Source organism: Mastomys coucha, unplaced genomic scaffold, assembly GCF_008632895.1.
Source record: "Mastomys coucha isolate ucsf_1 unplaced genomic scaffold, UCSF_Mcou_1 pScaffold4, whole genome shotgun sequence".
In the NCBI taxonomy this organism is placed as follows: Eukaryota; Metazoa; Chordata; class Mammalia; order Rodentia; family Muridae; genus Mastomys; species Mastomys coucha.
The window spans coordinates 35,367,184-35,383,897 of NW_022196910.1; the positions used below are offsets into that span (position 1 = coordinate 35,367,184).

Here is a 16,714-nt window from a genome sequence, read left to right on the forward strand (position 1 = left end):
CTTATTTTTTCTTATTAGATTTTCATTTCATTTTATTTATATAAATGTTTGCCTACATGTATGTATGTGTATACGCCATGCACATGCCTGGTTCCTGCACAGGTCAGAAAATGCTGTCAGATCTTCTGGAACTGGAGTTGCAGATGGTTGTGAGCCACCATGTGGATGCTAGGAATAGAAGTCAGGTTCTCTGCAAAGGCAACAAGTACTTTTAACTGCTGGCCATCTTGCTAATCAGTCTTCTTTATTTTTACTGATTGGACTTAAAAGTAGTACGTCATGGTGTATTTGTTTGCATTCCCCTTCTCCGCTTTAAACAGGGTTTCTACATAGCCTTGGCTGTCCTGGAACTCACTGTGTAGACCAGGCTGGCCTTGAACTCATGGAGATCTGCCTGGCTTTGCTTCCCAAATCTTGGGATTAAAGGCGTGTGCCACCAATCCCAGAACCCTTTTCTTTTTGAGAAAGTGCTTTGTATACTATCTCAAGACTATCACTGTGTCCAGGTTGACCTCTCTTCTACCATAGACTTTCTAGTGCCAGGGTTATAGAGGTGAACCCCTATACTTGGCATATCTTATGTTTAATTAGAATAACTCATTTTGTGCCAATTGTGTAAACCTACTATATGAAATTATCATGTTATTTCACTCTTTAGTTAGTGCTTTTTAAAGAATTACCTTTATTTTATATACATGGGTGTTTTGCTGCATGTTTGTCTGTACATGTGTATGAACAGAGCCCAAAGAAGCCAGAAGAAGTAGTTGGATCTTCTGGAACTGGAGCTGTAGATAGCTGAGTCACCTTGAGGGTTCTGGAATTGGAGCTTGTTTCCTTGTTAGAGCAGTCAGTGGCCTTAACCTGAGTCATCTCAACGGGTCCCTTTTGTTAGTACTCTTTTAACTAAACATTGGAAAACAAAGTAAGTGTTCTTAAAGTACTATGAGTATTTACATGAATTAACTAACAGTCAAAAACATAGGTTAGGTCCTCTACACATGCCAACATGGATACACATTCATATCATATACATTGATTTAAAAAAAAGAAAATATGATATGTGGAAATATTAATATAGAAATGTATAAATTCTATAAAATCAATAAAAATCCTACATGGAAGTTGATGTTCTAAAAGTAAATAGAAAATTTTTTCTCAACTTTTTAACTTGTCTGCAAACTGTAAATTATCATTTTAACTCTTAATTTGGATTTTAAATATAAAGCTCTTATTTTGCTTTGTTGTCTTATTAAAATAACTTTTTATAAGATTGTACCCATTATCTCTTCTTTAATATCAAGGATAATACTTTTCTTGTTGGAATTTCTGTTAATGCACAATGATTAGAACATAAGTTATTAGCTTGATGTCGGGCAGGTTTAAGTGTTTCTGCCACTAATAAGCAGAGGTGTTTGTTTTCTGTCATGACCCAGCCTGACCTCATTCTTTCTTGCTATGAAATCAACTTATACGCTCCAGCAGTACAGACCTAGATTGTATCCCCTGTTCTCTATCAGTATACACTCAGGCTTATATACCTGTCTGAACAATGAAAATCATCATCATTTTTGTACCAGCTGACTTCACTAGTAGTTCCACCAAAGACTAAAAGAAATTAGATCTGCAAAAGCAATTCATTTAAAACAGGTGAGAAAAAAATGCAGAGAAAATGAAGTAGATTCAAGGCGTGTTCTTGATAGATCTGTGGCTTGACTACTTAGTAGGTATATTGAACTGATTTTTCAAGCAGCTCTTTCTGTTCTTTGATTTGACAAGAGCTCCTACTTTTTAGTATCTCATCACTGCATCCTTGGTTGTTTACAGCTGTTTTCCCTGATTGAGCTGCTTTCCTGTGCTTATTGTATTCAGTAGTAAAGCCAGAGGAACATGGTGATAGTTACAATGTTCAAAATCTCCTTAAGCTTCTTAGTGACTTACAGGTTGCATGAAAGTCTTGGTTATGTGACTGGTACGTGTAGGGGAGGTGTGCAGTTTAAATTGGAAATTTTTCTCTGTTTATAGCCCATGTTTTACTTGAGTTTTCATTCTCTATGAGCTGCTGTTTGCAAAGTAGAGTCACTAATGAAGGGAGAAAATGAAAAGAAAAGTTAGTAAGGGAACCCGTTTCTAAGTATTAAAAAGAGAAATTCCTTGGTTATTAAAAGAACCCTTTTTCATTGAACTGCTGCAAAAAATGTAATTGCAATTCAAAAGTTCATGATGGTATTTTATTCATAAGAATTGGTAAATTTTTAAGAAGTAATTGAGTTACTTAAACATAAGAGCATGATCTTGAGTCTGTAATGATGTGATTTTAGATACAAATTGCATTAAAATAGAAGAATTTCTAAAATTTTAGAACTAATTGTACAAGGAGTACAATATATCAAAAGTGAAATTAACATACTACATTAAAATTCTTAATCAGTTGTTTTATAACAGGGGTTTTTTTTTCTTAAATTCAATTTAATCCTTAGCTTTTAATACTGAAATGGGGCAGGAGAGATGTTAAAGCTTATCCCTGGTTGAGTTAGAGGAAGCAGACTTTAAAATGATGAGTTTTATTACCACAGGAAATAAAAATAGACTGACAAATGTTCCTTTGAAGTAATTTTAAAACTAAGCATTGAGACTGCTGCATATGCACACACACATGCATGTACACCTGCATGTATATACACATCTTTAATCAAGTTTTAAAAGAATTGCCCACAAACAAAACAACAAGCAAGCAAACAAAACAATTCTGTGCAGCGGTGTTCATGAGAAGCTTCTTTTACTTGTATTATTATAATTTGTATGTGCAGTTGAGTGACGTGCACTTGAATGTAGGCTGTGGGCAGCAGATCCCTTAGAACTGGAGTTATAAGCAGTCACTACCTGTGAATGCTGGGAATGAACTTAGGTTCTCTGCAGGAGCAGTCCGGCTCTAAACTGTTTAACAGTGCTTATGTTAGGCAGAAAACCAAAGCAAATGATTTAGATGAGCAAAATGAGCACATTCATGGAATTGTGTAATTGTGTTTTCCAGTAAAAGGGAGTAAAGTAGTCATACATGTCATTACATAGCTTAATCTTGCAGCATGTGAATTAAAAGAAGCCTATCACAAAGAGTATCTGAAAGAGTATTGTACAGTTTGATTCATGTAGAGTTGTTTCATCAGCAGATATATAGATACAAGGTAGGTTAGTGGTTGCCTTGGGTTAGGAGAAGTGGGAAGATGGAACAAGAGCATAAAAGATAAGCTTATTCTTTTGACGGGGGTGAAATTTTTCTTCTAAATTGTGGTGATGGAGTTGGAGCTGTCAGTACTCTGAAAACAACGCAGACTCACTCTGGTCCTAAGATATATGGAAGGTGTTCTGTGCTACTGTTCTCACATAGTGTCTCAGGCCTCCTTGCAGTTCTGTGTAGTCTATCGTTTTTAATTTCCCTCAAACGTGATTCTTGGGGCTGGAGAGATAGATACCTTAGTCAGTGAAGTGCTTATCTTGCAAGTCTTATGATCTGAGTTCAATTCCCAGAACTCATATAAAAGCTGGGTGTGGTAGCCTGTGCTTTTATTTCTAGAGCCGAGGCAAGTGGATCTTTTGGGTTCATTGGCCTAGCCTAGCTTACTAGGCGAGTTCCAGGCCTATAAGAGACCCTGTCTGTAAAACAGAGATTGGGAACAGATGTAAGATGGCCCTTTAACCTCTTCATGCATGCCCATACACATGCATATATAACTACACAGACATGAATGTGTGAGTGTACCCGCACTTACCTGGGTATCTGTGTAATTACTAAGAATTATGTCACTTTATGGTATATTGACGTTTTACTGTTACTACTTCTGATTTCCTGTCTAGGGCCAAACAGCCTTTGATGTAGCAGATGAAGACATTTTGGGATATCTAGAAGAGTTGCAAAAAAAACAAAATCTGGTATGTTTAACTGCTAAGGATGCTTATGTTAATGAGTTCTCCATAGTGTTGAATTTCAAACAGTTGTGGTATTCTGGTGATATTTCTTACTTCTTACTCTTAAGTAATCAAACAAAATGACAGTGGGCTTAAATAAGGGGCTTAAAGGTTGGTTGCCTATTTCTGTGTCTTGCTTTTTAAAAACTGAGTATTTAAGCATGTTTTCTAATTTCCTAAGACAACATGCTTAAAGGTGTTACCATAAACTCTGAGTTTATAATAGCAGGCCCTAACAAATAAGGAATTTCATAACTAGGAAACAGATTCTATGTAAGTTCCTATCAGCAACCACTGTAAGTAGACAGTGATTCCTGTCTACTTACGGAACTGAAGTTGGAGGAGTTAAGCTTCCCTTTTTATTGCTGGTTAGAATTACTGGATTGTGTTGTTATTTTCAAATTACCAAGTGTTTTTCAAGCTTGTCCTTTGCAGCTAAAATTTAGATCTTTTTATAATGCCATTTTTTAAAATTTTGTTGTCATACTTTGCACTTTGCTAATTCATGTTACCCTTCTTTTTTCTTTACATAATTGTGGATAAAGCTCCATAGTGAAAAACGGGATAAGAAATCTCCACTTATTGAATCAACAGCAAATATGGACAATAATCAACCACAGAAGACCTTTAAAAAGTGAGTAAATTATAATTAGGTTTCCTTACTGTTAATGAATGGAATAACACAATGGCCACTGGAACTACTACTGTGAGTCTGAGGGAGAATAGTAATGCATTTGAACCTTTCGTGTTTGAAATCGCAGCAAGGAAACATTGATTATTGAGCCAGAGAAAAATGCATCTCGCATCGAGTCTCTGGAACAAGAAAAGGCTGATGAGGAGGAGGAAGGCAAGAAGGATGAGTCAAGCTGTTCCAGTGAGGAGGATGAGGAGGACGACTCTGAGTCGGAAGCAGAGACTGGTGAGATTGGAAGAGTGCATTGATTGTAATTGTACTGGGCTTGTAGTTTGGTGTAAGGTAAGAACAGGCTTCCGGTTTAAGCTTTGGTTCATGTTTGCTAAGTAGTACCTGTTGCTGTCTACTTGTCAGGAGGCTGGGGCTAGCCTCTGCTTCTTGCCATGGTGTGTTTAGATTTGAAGAAGGTGCAGAGGCTTATCCGAATGTCCTGGGACTCCTCTAGGATGGTGCAGATAGAGTTTCAGGGTTTCCCAGCATACTGATTACTGTGATTCACTAGCCTAGAAGGCTGGCTCTATGTAAACTTTCCACATTCTCCCTAAGAAATGGTCATGGAGAAGAGGAGAGGGCTACTGAGACAAGCCTTTCCTGAGAGGCTATGGAGTACTTTGTTTAAGACAGTTGAAGATACAGCAGTGTATGTAATAAAAAACACTCAGAAGACTTCAGGTGTAATAGCTCTTGAAGCTCAATTATAACTTCAAATTTTTCTTTTAGTAAAATTAAGATATTATATACAGTTTTCTTTTTCTTTAACATGTATCTTAGCTTTTCTTCCTTCCAAAAAGGTAACTATGAGGGTTTTAAAATAAGTGTTTAGTTTGTGTATACTCTTATAGTATACTCAAGTAATATGTAGCAACTATACTGTAAATACAGGAGTCATAATATTGATAATATTTACTTAATGAGCTTGATGGTTACACATGAGTTCATTATTTGTCCTAGAATGCAAACTCAATGCAGTTAAGATGTTTGACACTTTCCTTCATTGAGTGATTTACTCCCAGTGCCTATAACAATGCTGGAAATAGAGGGACAGTGGGTATTTCTTTTAATAACACCCATTATTTATAGAAAGATGAAATTGTTCATATTTAACTTCAAATTTCTTAGAAGCAAGAAAGTCATATTCTCTGGAACACTTAGCCATATTGACATGACTGTAAGCTAATTATTGTCAAAAGTAATTTTTTAAATATCTTGAATTAATAGTCTTCAATAATAGTTACTTATTCAATACTTAGAAAACTCATGGCTATTGTAGAATTTTTATTTATATTGTTAAGCATTCCAAATTGAAATGTGAGTTAAGATTTCATCCTTTAGTTTCAAGAGTTATAGAAGTTAGGCTCTGTCTGTACTTTTTATTTTCAAATAGGTTTTGGGTTTTGTTTTGTTTTGTTTTCAAGGTTATTAAAAGTTTAGCATGCATAGATTTCTAAAAGCTCCTTTTAAAACCTACCGGTTGGGCTGGAGAAAGAGCTCAGCAGATAAAAGTGAGAGTAGTAGGATTTAGAGCTCTGCAACCTACAGTAGAAAAGATAGGCAGGCAAGGTAGTTACTTGGGATGCCAGACTTCAGGAGGCAGAGGCAGATTCCTGGGGCAAACTAGCTAGCTAGATGAACTGGAGTTGGTAGGCTTCAGGTTTGCTGAGAAATTTGCATGACGTTGGCTTTGGGCCTCTACACGTGTGAACGTATAGTTAAACAAATAATTTTTTAAAAAGATCTATTTGCAAAAAGTAATAAGAGCCATAGAGCCAAATTCCTGTAGAATCTTAACTGGTAACTTTTTGTTTTGTTTTGAATAGATAAGACAAAACCCATGGCTTCTGTAACTAATGCTCACACTTCCAGTGCTCAAGCAGCCCCTGCAGCTGTTACAACTCCTACTCTGTCTTCCAACCAGGGGACCCCTACATCACCTATTAAAAAGGTAAGCCAACATTCTGTATTAAACATGTGTATTCTACTTAAGTACCATTTGTACTAACGAAATAATATAGTTCTCAGCAGGGCGGTGGTGGCGCACGCCTTTAGTCCAAGCACTTGGGAGGCAGAGGCAGAGGCAGGCAGATTTCTGAGTTAGAAGCCAGCCTGGTCTACAGAGTGAGTTCCAGGACAGTCAGGGCTAAACAGAGAAACCTTGTCTTGAAAAAAACAAACAAACAAACAAACAAAAAGTTCTCAATGTTTATAGTTGTTTTCAAAACACCGTATTTTTCTGCTCTTATTTTGTAATTTCCTCTGAGCCATTGTGTGGGGTCTTTTTTGCCTTTTACAATTGATAGTAATTTGATATTATAATGAATAGTTAGTAAATGTTAGTTATTAATTAAAATATGGCAGGAAATCAAAAGTTTTATAATATTTAAATTGGTGGTTGTAGTAGTTTTTATTTCCATTAGGCTATTATTTTGAGGAACATAAGTTTTATATTCTTTGTCTCTCAACTAGAAGTGTATACTGATAATTTCTCACCCCAGAAAGTACTTCATGGAAAGTCAGTTGGAGGCCCACTAGCCACAGGAAAACAATAATCTAGATTTTTTTTTCCCCATCTCATACAAGGTGCCTGGCACGCCTCTGTGAGACCAGTAAAAGCGTGTTAGAACACCAGCCTTCTCCCAGTGTTAGTTGTTTTCACTTTGAGCAAATTATTATCTTCCCTACCAAACAGAACAAAGGTAGATAAATTACTGTTTACAAGTTGGTCGAGAGACAGAGCACAGCGGGGTTGAAGGGAATCCCAAACGCTGCCTTTGGTTCCTCTATGTCCCCTCCATAATACCCCAAAGCTGGGTTTTCCCACTGCTGCGCTACTCTTTCTCAAGTGCAGTGATGAAGAGCTTTTTGCTTCTCTCTTCTTAACTTTCCAGTCTCTTCATAGAAGTTTCTCCTCTGCAGCATGACTTACCTTTAGTGAGCTCACTTGTGCCTTTCTGAATATGTAGACATTGTTTTTCTCCAGAACGTTTAAAAATGTATTTCAGTCACCATTAATACCTCATCCTGACTGTGTCAGTGTGTATCTCCTAGGTACAAATGCATTATCCCTTGCTTCCATAGTAAAATAATGGTGCTTAGGAGAGCTAACTTTGATATAGTACATACTGCATAATCTGCATAATTATAATTGGATCTATGCTAATTAATATATATGTATATGTGCAAGTTTCCCAGATTGTGCTTCAGATAGTATCTTTTCTTGCTACTTCTGTTTTCTCTTTTTTTTTTTTTCAAAGAACACACCAAAGATTCTTTTTTTTTTTAAATTTATTTATTTATTATATGTAAGTACACTGTAGCTGTCTTCAGACACACCAGAAGAGGTCGTCTGTCTGATCTCATTACGGATGGTTGTGAGCCACCATGTGGTTGCTGGGATTTGAACTCAGGACCTTTGGAAGAGCAGTCAGTGCTCTTAACCGCTGAGCCATCTCTCCAGCCCCGCTACTTCTGCTTTCAAACCACATATCCATGTAAAAATCAGACGTGGTGTTTGGTTGTTGTATCTCTATCTGTTGCAGTGTTCAGATTGAAGGGATTTGAGACTGACTTTAATCCCCACTGTTTCTACTCAGTATTGTCATATGCAAGTTGGTTAAAATGTGGTTTTAATTTTTTTAATTGTATATTTTAATTGAGTTTTTTTAACCTGTACAGTCAGTATAACTCTCTCCTAAAACTCTGAGATATGAGGCTGTAACTCAGTAATAAAGTGTTTGTCCAGGAGTCATGAGACCTGGATTTTAATCTCCTATACTAGCAAAAAAATAGATAAATAAAGCTCAACCTAAGAAAAGCCTAACAGCAGGGTGGGGGGTGGGATGTGGAACTGTCAGAAGGGGATAAAGTCTGGACTGTACAAAAAAAAGATAAAGATTTTAAAGAAAGAAGGAAGGAAAGAAGGAAGGCCTAAGGGAAAAAACATAAATTTTCAGTGCTAGAAATATATAGATGTCACCAGTGCATAGTTTGAACATCAGAAAGCTATTGAAATGAGTTGTTACCTTTACTGTTCTAGAGCTCATGTTCTTATAACTATAATTACATATGCTTGATGTGAAATGCTCTTAAACTGTTGTAGCATTTTGAAGACTGTTATCATGTTATAACCAGTACTAGCAAAGTTTATCTGAACTATATTTATATTCTATTTTACTCTAGAACTGTCATGTATTCTTTCCATGAATACTAAATTTGTGTCCCTCCCATTTAGCTCTTGGTTTATCGTCTGTTAAGATCATAGGTTTATTTCAAGTTCTCATAAGCCCCTGCTAATGTGGGCAAACCAGCTCTCTTTGGTAATTTGACTCAGCAATTCCTTTCATAAAGACGAAAAAATTTGGCAGTAGATTTGTTGTGTTGGGTTATCTTCTTCTCAAGCCAGCCTTAGACTTAGCTCACTTCTCAGCTGAGACTTAGTCACTAGCTGAAAGGAATTTGTGTCTGGATTAGCTTGATGGAATAAGAATATTATTCTTGTAAAGAAAAATATTTAATTCAAATCTTAGTCTTGATTCTGTAATTAAATTGAATTAAACATATACATCTACTTCTATACTTTGTATACTTGGGAAATCTCTGTTCTCAGATTTCAACCATCATGTGACTTCCTTGAAGATCATACTTTGAGTTCACATTCTTAAGGTTTATAACCAATTTTGTCATAACTAAAAAATTAGGTACTCAAAACCTAAATTACTTTTGCTGATAGAAGAGTCTTACAGTATGGTATACATATATGTATATCAATATTTAGACTTTTTATCTATTTTAAGGTTTTGCCTTTAAACATTAAGAGAGACTTAGCAAATTCAAATTTCCTATGAATGAGTTTACAAGTACATCTTAAAGGTTTTCAGCAGAGTTCTAATTTCGGTTTTAAATCAGTACTCAGCTTTTAATACTAACACAGTTATCTTAGGCTGTTCAGCCTTATCTGTCAGAGTCCAGACTATGGATTCGTGGGCACTCACTCCAAGAACTAGGTCCCAGATGGAAGCACGCAACACAGCATTACATGTCACTTGTCTTCTTTTAGTATACAAGGTTAATTTAGCTAAAGATAGATGTGTTCGGCTTTCTTGCCTTAAGTTTTAAACCCAAACTAAAAGAGAAAAGGCTTGTGAATAATGGCAAGCTCATAATCTGTGGGGATCTTATGATTGAAACCATTAGCTTGGTCTAGGAGTACAGCCTAGCGACAGAACTCTTCCCAGTGTGTATAATGCTCAGTATTTCACCTCCACACACACACACAGACACACACACACAGACGCTGAAATTAAACAACAACAACAAAAAATCAACTTGATTTTAGACCTTAAGTCATTAGTTAATAATACATTGGGACTTTCTCTAGTCAAAGTAAATATTGTTGGGATTTCAACAACTCACAATTTCAAGTAAGTGTGAACTATATTTGTCTACTAGCTAGTAAAAATTCAGAATTTTCTTAGAATTGGTTATTCTGATTCACTGACTACTTAGTTTGCTGAGCAGAACACTAATTATATGAAGACTGATTTATGCTGTGGGTATATACCATACACCAGTATAAGTGTCCTGGTTCTAGAAAGCAATGTAAAGGTAAGGAAATTATATTCAATTTGAAGTAATATAATAAGAGCATTTGAGATAGATAAAGGGATCAGTAGCCAGCGCCTTGCCATCAAGTTTGCATAACTTAACAAGAGAAACAATGAGTGTGCAGGCATGGTATCTAATAGGGGAAGGAACTGAGAAGTTTAGTGTCATGGCACATATATACAGAAAAGGCCAGAAAATGGGGGTAAATGATGGATGCCTTCATTCTAGGGTAATAATAACTTATTTCCACATAAGAAATCCAAGGAAATGTGGGAACAGTGCTTTGAGAGTTCATTCTCTATAAGGCTCCTCTGGCAGTTTCTGTGTGAGTACATGTGATGAGGATGAGATCCTGAGGGAATATGGCCCACAGTGATAGATATACAAATAAGAGATACAGCCTTGAGCCTTAGAAATAGAGAGCTGATAAAGTTAGAAGGAAAAGTATGTGATTGATACATGTTAAGTTTAAGGCCTAAATGCAATTTTAAGTACTCTGTCTTATAGGTAAATAAAATAAAAGTCTAGGGCTAGCAAGATGACGGATGGATAGGTAGGTAGATAGATAGATAGACAGACAGACAGACAGACAGACAGACAGACAGACAGATAGATAGATGATAGGTAGATAGATAGATGATAGATAGATAGATAGATAGATAGATAGATAGATAGATAGATAGATAGATAGATGGATAGGTAAGTACATAGATAGATAGATAGGTAGATAGATAGATAGGTAGGTAGATAGATAGATAGATAGATAGGTAGGTAGGTAGGTAGGTAGATAGATAGATAGATAGGTAGATAGATGATAGATAGATAGATAGATGATAGATAGATAGGTAGGTAGATAGATAGATAGATAGATAGATAGATAGATAGATGGATGGATGGATGGATGGATAGATGGATGGATAGATAGATAGATGGATGGATAGGTAGGTAGATAGATAGATAGATAGATAGATAGATAGATAGATAGATAGATAGGTAGATAGATGATAGATAGATAGATAGATAGGTAGGTAGATAGATAGGTAGATAGATAGATAGATGATAGATAGATAGATAGGTAGGTAGATAGATAGATAGATGGATGGATGGATGGATGGATGGATGGATGGATGGATGGATAGATAGGTAGGTAGGTAGGTAGGTAGGTAGGTAGATAGATTAGATGGATAGACAGATGAACAGACTGACTGACTGACTTTGAATTAAGAAATTTAAGACTACAGGCAGTGGTGGCACACGCCTTTAATCCCAGCACTTGGGAGGCAAAGGCAGGCAGATTTCTGAGTTCAAGGTCAGCCTGATCTACGGAGTGAGGCCAGGACAGCCAGGGCTACACATAGAAACCCTGTCTCAAAAAAATCGAGAGAGAGAGAGAGAGAGAGAGAGAGAGAGAGAGAGAGAGAGAGAGAGAGAGAGAGAGAGAGAGAGAGAAGGAAATTTAAGGCTAATAATTTAAGGGTTGGGGTAGAGATTTTAGAATAAATTTAATAAATTTAATATTTAACTTGAAAGAGAAAACTACTCTCAATCCTTGGCAGAGGGAGAAAGGTAGCCTAGACTACCTGGGAACAGATTCTTGGAGTACTTGAGTTGAAAGAGTAGACAAGGGCAGGTTGTTAGCCAGAAAGACTAAGAAAGTGTAGATATGGTGTCCTTTTATAAAAGCAAAAGAAGAAAATGTTCAGGTAGAGAATTACAGTCATGTATTCAGTAGATTTCTTCATGTACCAAATCAAAATGAAAGGGACTTTTACACATCTGAACCAGGTCTTGAATCTAAATCCTTGATGTTTAAAATGGGAGTTTATCAAAAATGGGAGTTAATCAACTGCTAAAATATAGTGATGTCATTTTTAAAATTGATATTACTGCTCTGGTTGAGTCATGTCTAAAAGAGCAATAGTAGCATTTCATTGTGTACATGTGGTGTTACATTAAGATAACTCATACTGAGTTATGAGAACTTAGGATAGACAGGAGTAGACCTTTTTTACATGTGGGCCTCTGCTATACAAGTAAACATTACCTACTGTCTGTTTGCTTAGTCACAGTGGAAAAACATTTCATTTTGCAGGAGATGCAGTTGGAGCAGGGATTCACAAAATAGGCCTGTTTTTGCATAGCAAACAAGCAAAGAATGTTTTTAATATTTTTAAATATGTAATGTGCTACTTTCTGACACATTCAAATTTCATTACCCCTAAATAAACTTTTATTAGAGCATAAACATATTCATTCACTTATAATCTATCTTTTACAAAGCCCAAAGTGTTGCTTGGTGTGTATGCATGTTACCAAAATGCATAGCTATTTGTGGTCAAGCATAATAGTGCACACACTGATGATCCAGCAGTAAAGAGGCAGAGGCAGGATGGCTGGTCAAAGCCAGCTTGGACTGTACACTGGGACACATAGGGAGGACAGAGCTAACCAGCTACTCCAATAAGATCACAGTACCCAGCTGGGCAGTGGTGGCGCACGCCTTTAATCCCAGCGCTTGGGAGGCAGAGGCAGGCGGATTTCTGAGTTCGAGGCCAGCCTGGTCTACAGAGTGAGTTCCAGGACAGCCGGGGCTACAGAGAAACCCTGTCTCGAAAAACCAAAAAAAAAAAGAAAGAAAGAAAGAAAGATCACAGTACCTTATGTAGAATTCTTGTTACTTTGTTTGACATCCTGAAATAATTGAGGATGCATTTGGGGACCTGTGAACTAAGTAGACTGTTGATGGAAATGAATTACAAGCTACCAGAAGTATTGTGAAGAAGCGGTCCCTAGCACCATGATACTGTGACTAAAGTTCTGCTAACCTGCAGTTTGAGCAGATTTTGACCATGAGTGCAAAAGATTTTTCTTTTTATTTCACAATACCTTCTTATGGGACTGGTGAGATGGCTCAGCAGGTAAGAGCACTGACTACTCTTCCTAAGGTCCCGAGTTCAAATCCAGCAACCACCAGGTGGCTCACAACCACCCGTAATGAGATCTGACGCCCTCTTCTGGTGTGTCTGAAGACAGCTACAGTGTACTTACATATAATAAATAAATCTTAAAAAAATACCTTGTTATATTTAGTTGATATAATCTCTCCTCTGTGCATTGAACAATAAAATTCTGGAATTGAAAAGGTAAAGTTGATAAAGTAAGTTATTTAATGATAATAACTAATGTACTTTAAGGATGATAATGTTTTAACTAAAATGTACAAATTAATGTTTATTAGGAAAAATAAACAGTAAATTTAAAGTTAAAATATTTTAAAATACTACTAAATCAAGTTTACTTAGAAAATACCACTTATTAAATTTCCACCTAGGGTGTGTAAATCACTGAAAACAAAATTCATATGAAGTAATTTTTTACTCATGTGCTGTATCTCTCTGTGTGCCATTAACTGGGTAAGAATTTTCTTTATTAGATTCTTCCCAATTACCTCTTAATGAGACTAGACTTGTTTTAGTGGCTTTCAAAGGTCAGGCCATCACACATAGTTACTGGATTATAAAATTGAAATATAGGGGAAAAGTGTGGTTGATTTTTTTTTTTTTTTCTTTTAACCTCCCTTTTCTGTTCTCATACTTTCAATCTGTATCCCTTGACCTGTCTTATTTTAATTGGCTTTAGTTTGATTTCATTGCTTCTCTCATGCCTGTGGAGTCAGTAGATCCCGCATCATGGAGGCAGGGCTTGCGCAAAACTGGCATTGTGCTGGTGCCCAGTAAGGGCGAAAAGTCCATGGTGAGGCATTTCTATGTGCAGAATGTATACTGGTTACGGCATAACAAGCTTCATGAGTGTGGGTGTCAAAGACGCATGGTCTAAGTCCTTACAGTGTGCTCATGTGTTCTCTGCATCTGCATCATAATTTTCTGTGTGATATGAAGTGTGTAGTGTGTGTTTATAAAGCTAACCTCTAGAAAGGTGGTCTATTTATTTACTCTTTAAGGTTTAGACTTTTATATTTTTGCCTTATGACATTAACCTTAGTAAATGTGTTTTCTCCTGAAACTTATCACTTAAAATTTTAGACATTATCTGTAAATAAATTATTTCCAAATTAAGGAGTGATTGGTTTTGATAACTTGTTTCTGTCTTTTATGAAATAAAAACAGTTTCCAACATCAACTACAAAAATTTCTCCCAAAGAAGAAGAAAGAAAAGATGAGTCTCCTGCCTCCTGGAGGTTAGGACTTAGAAAGACTGGCAGTTATGGTGCCCTGGCTGAGATCTCTGCAGCTAAAGAAGCCCAGAAGGAGAAAGACACTGCAGGTGTGATACGATCAGCTTCAAGTCCAAGACTCTCATCCTCTTTGGATAATAAAGAAAAGGTAATAGATGGATGTTCTAGTAAGCAACCGTTAGACCTTAGGTATCAACTTAACTCACCAACTTTATTAATGTAGAATGTTCCTGTCTTGTGAGTGCCTGGAAAGGCAGTTGTGTTTGTTTAAAACAAGAAATTTGGGGAGATACTAAGCTTTTAAAACTCCTTAATATTTTTTTAGATTTATTTGTTTGATACATGTGTTTTGCCTATGTGTATGGAAGTGAACCACATGAGTGCCTGATACGCACAGAAGTTAGAAGATGTTGGATTTCCTGGAACTGGAGTGACAAATGGTTTTAAGTCCACTGTGTGGGTGCTAAGAAACAAATCCAGTTCCTCTGCAAGAGCATCGAATGATCTTAACCACCGAACCATCTCTCCAGCCCTCCAGATCATGCTTTTTGAATAGAATGTTCTAGGGAATGAATAAGTTTATTTTATTTATTATTGAATCCGTTTCCCAGAGTTAAGGAATGCAAATTTTTTTCTAGCATGTAAGCATGATCAAGCTTAGTTCAATTATTATTTGTAATTGCCAGGCAAGCTTTTTTATCTTATACAAGTAAGTATCTTTGTCTTAATGAGTTTTAACTATATTTAACTATATTTTGAAAGACAATGTTTCTATTGCATCAAATGGGTACAATCAAACTTGCTCTCTTACTGGATTGTCTGTGATTGGGCTTCTTAAGGCTTTTTTTCAATACAGTTTTTCTTCTCTTGAGTGTTACCTTGTATTAGACATTCTGATATGAGGTTTCTTTTCTATTGACGTTAATGTTTTGCTTTCTTATAACTTTATCGTCCTTTTTTCCAAGTATATTGGCAATGTGGAAGTATCTCCAATACTACTTACTCTCAGCCACATATCAAAGTAATACAATTTAGATAATGTATCTTAATATTTAAAAGCATGAATTGTTGTAGTTGTAAGCAGCTTATATAACTAAGTGGCTCCTTGTTGAACTGTATTTGAACCTTATTTCTTCAAAAGAAATAAACATATTTTAACTTATTACATTAGCTTTATAAAAACCTTAGAAAAAGTCATTAATATAAGATTTTTTCCCTTTCATTAAGTAATTTATTTTCTTTTTTTTTTTTTTTTAAGATTTATTTTATTATTATATGTAAGTACACTGTAGCTGTCTTCAGACACACCAGAACAGGGTTTGTCAGATCTCATTATGGATGGTTGTGAGCCACCATGTGGTTGCTGGGATTTGAACTCAGGACCTTTGGAATAGCAGTCAGTGCTCTTACCCGCTGAGCCATCTCACCAGCCCAAGTAATTTATTTTCTAATTTTAGCCTAAGGAGCATGAAAAGAGAACTGGTTGAGCTGGCTATTGTTCATTGCTTTTGTAGGACCTCATTGATTTGTATGAGTATTAAAGTTCTAGGAAAGTACTGCACAGTAAACTGTGTAGTCATATAAGTATACATCATTTAAAACCTTTTCTTTATATTTTCATCACAATTTTTTTCATTCATGACTTTTCTGTTGTCAGGAGAAAGATAATAAAGGAACAAGACTTGCATATGTTGCCCCTACAATCCCAAGGCGACTAGCCAGTACGTCTGACATTGAAGAGAAGGAGAACAGGTGAGATGGCTGTGTGCATCCCTGCAGAGTCTGCAGTGTTAGCATTGGTGTTACTATGTGAGGACCGTAAGTATGGAGGCAGGCATTCAGGAAGAGAGAAGATGGTCCAGAACCAGCAGAATACCAGGTACACAGTCCTGAGGGACAAGAATGCACAAGCTTAGTATGTTCCTAAATAGTAAGGAAAGCTTTGCTGCTGAGCCAGAGAGAGAGGAAATCAAAAACAAAGAATACACTAATAGGTTCAGAAACATAGAAAAGGGGAACCCAGCCAGATCATAGTAGCAGCACGTGCCTTTAATCCCAGCACTCAGGTGGATCTCTGGGTTCTCAGATAGCCTGGGCTACACAGAGAAACCCTGACTTGAAAAAAAAAAAAACAAAACAAAAAAAACAAAAAGCAAAAAAGGGGGGAAACACTATGCGTGGTCACCGTCAGGGTTTGGGGGTTTTTGTTTTTTTAATTAATTTCTTATTTTTTTAGTCTTAAGTGTTAGAGTGCTTTAGTG

The 16,714-nt window shown here is 36.3% G+C and overlaps 1 protein-coding gene across 3 annotated transcripts in view; it reads left to right on the top strand.

Moving 5' to 3' along the window:
* Positions 1-16,714, top strand: part of Ppp1r12a (protein phosphatase 1 regulatory subunit 12A) — a 111,406-nt gene that overhangs the window by 64,698 nt on the left and 29,994 nt on the right. For all 3 annotated transcript variants that reach the window (XM_031349701.1, XM_031349699.1, XM_031349700.1), the window contains exons 6-11: positions 3,853-3,927; positions 4,509-4,597; positions 4,725-4,882; positions 6,475-6,599; positions 14,386-14,601; positions 16,111-16,205. In XM_031349701.1, coding sequence (XP_031205561.1) covers positions 3,853-3,927; positions 4,509-4,597; positions 4,725-4,882; positions 6,475-6,599; positions 14,386-14,601; positions 16,111-16,205 — 758 coding nt within the window. The remainder of the gene's footprint in view (positions 1-3,852; positions 3,928-4,508; positions 4,598-4,724; positions 4,883-6,474; positions 6,600-14,385; positions 14,602-16,110; positions 16,206-16,714) is intronic.